General features: G+C 51.6%; 1 protein-coding gene across 1 annotated transcript in view; it reads left to right on the top strand.

Annotated features, from left to right (window-relative positions):
- The first annotated feature begins 111 nt into the window (after positions 1-111).
- GPATCH11 (G patch domain containing 11) overlaps positions 112-217 on the top strand; it is a 4715-nt gene continuing 4609 nt past the window's right edge. Inside the window, exon 1 of the mRNA XM_010018225.1 lies at positions 112-161. Within this exon, the coding sequence (XP_010016527.1) occupies positions 112-161 (50 nt within the window). The remainder of the gene's footprint in view (positions 162-217) is intronic.

The following is a 217-nucleotide window of genomic DNA, read 5'->3' as shown; positions in this document are numbered from 1 at the left end:
TTGAAAGCGGGCTCTGCCTTTGAGGTAACGTGCAGAGAAATAAAACGGGTGATAAAGCGTGTTGATGGTGTTTATAGGGAAGGGGGTTGGAACAGGGCGTGCGTGCTAAGCATGGAGGAAGAAGAAGAAGAGGAAGACTACATGTCTGATTTATTTATAAAGTAAGTAAATGGCTCTCTCTCCCCCCCCCACCCCCACCCACCCCGCCCCGCCCGAC

Source organism: Nestor notabilis, unplaced genomic scaffold (genome assembly GCF_000696875.1).
Source record: "Nestor notabilis isolate BGI_N333 unplaced genomic scaffold, ASM69687v1 scaffold800, whole genome shotgun sequence".
Taxonomy (NCBI): Eukaryota; Metazoa; Chordata; class Aves; order Psittaciformes; family Psittacidae; genus Nestor; species Nestor notabilis.
This window is presented reverse-complemented; position numbering and strand designations above follow the sequence as displayed.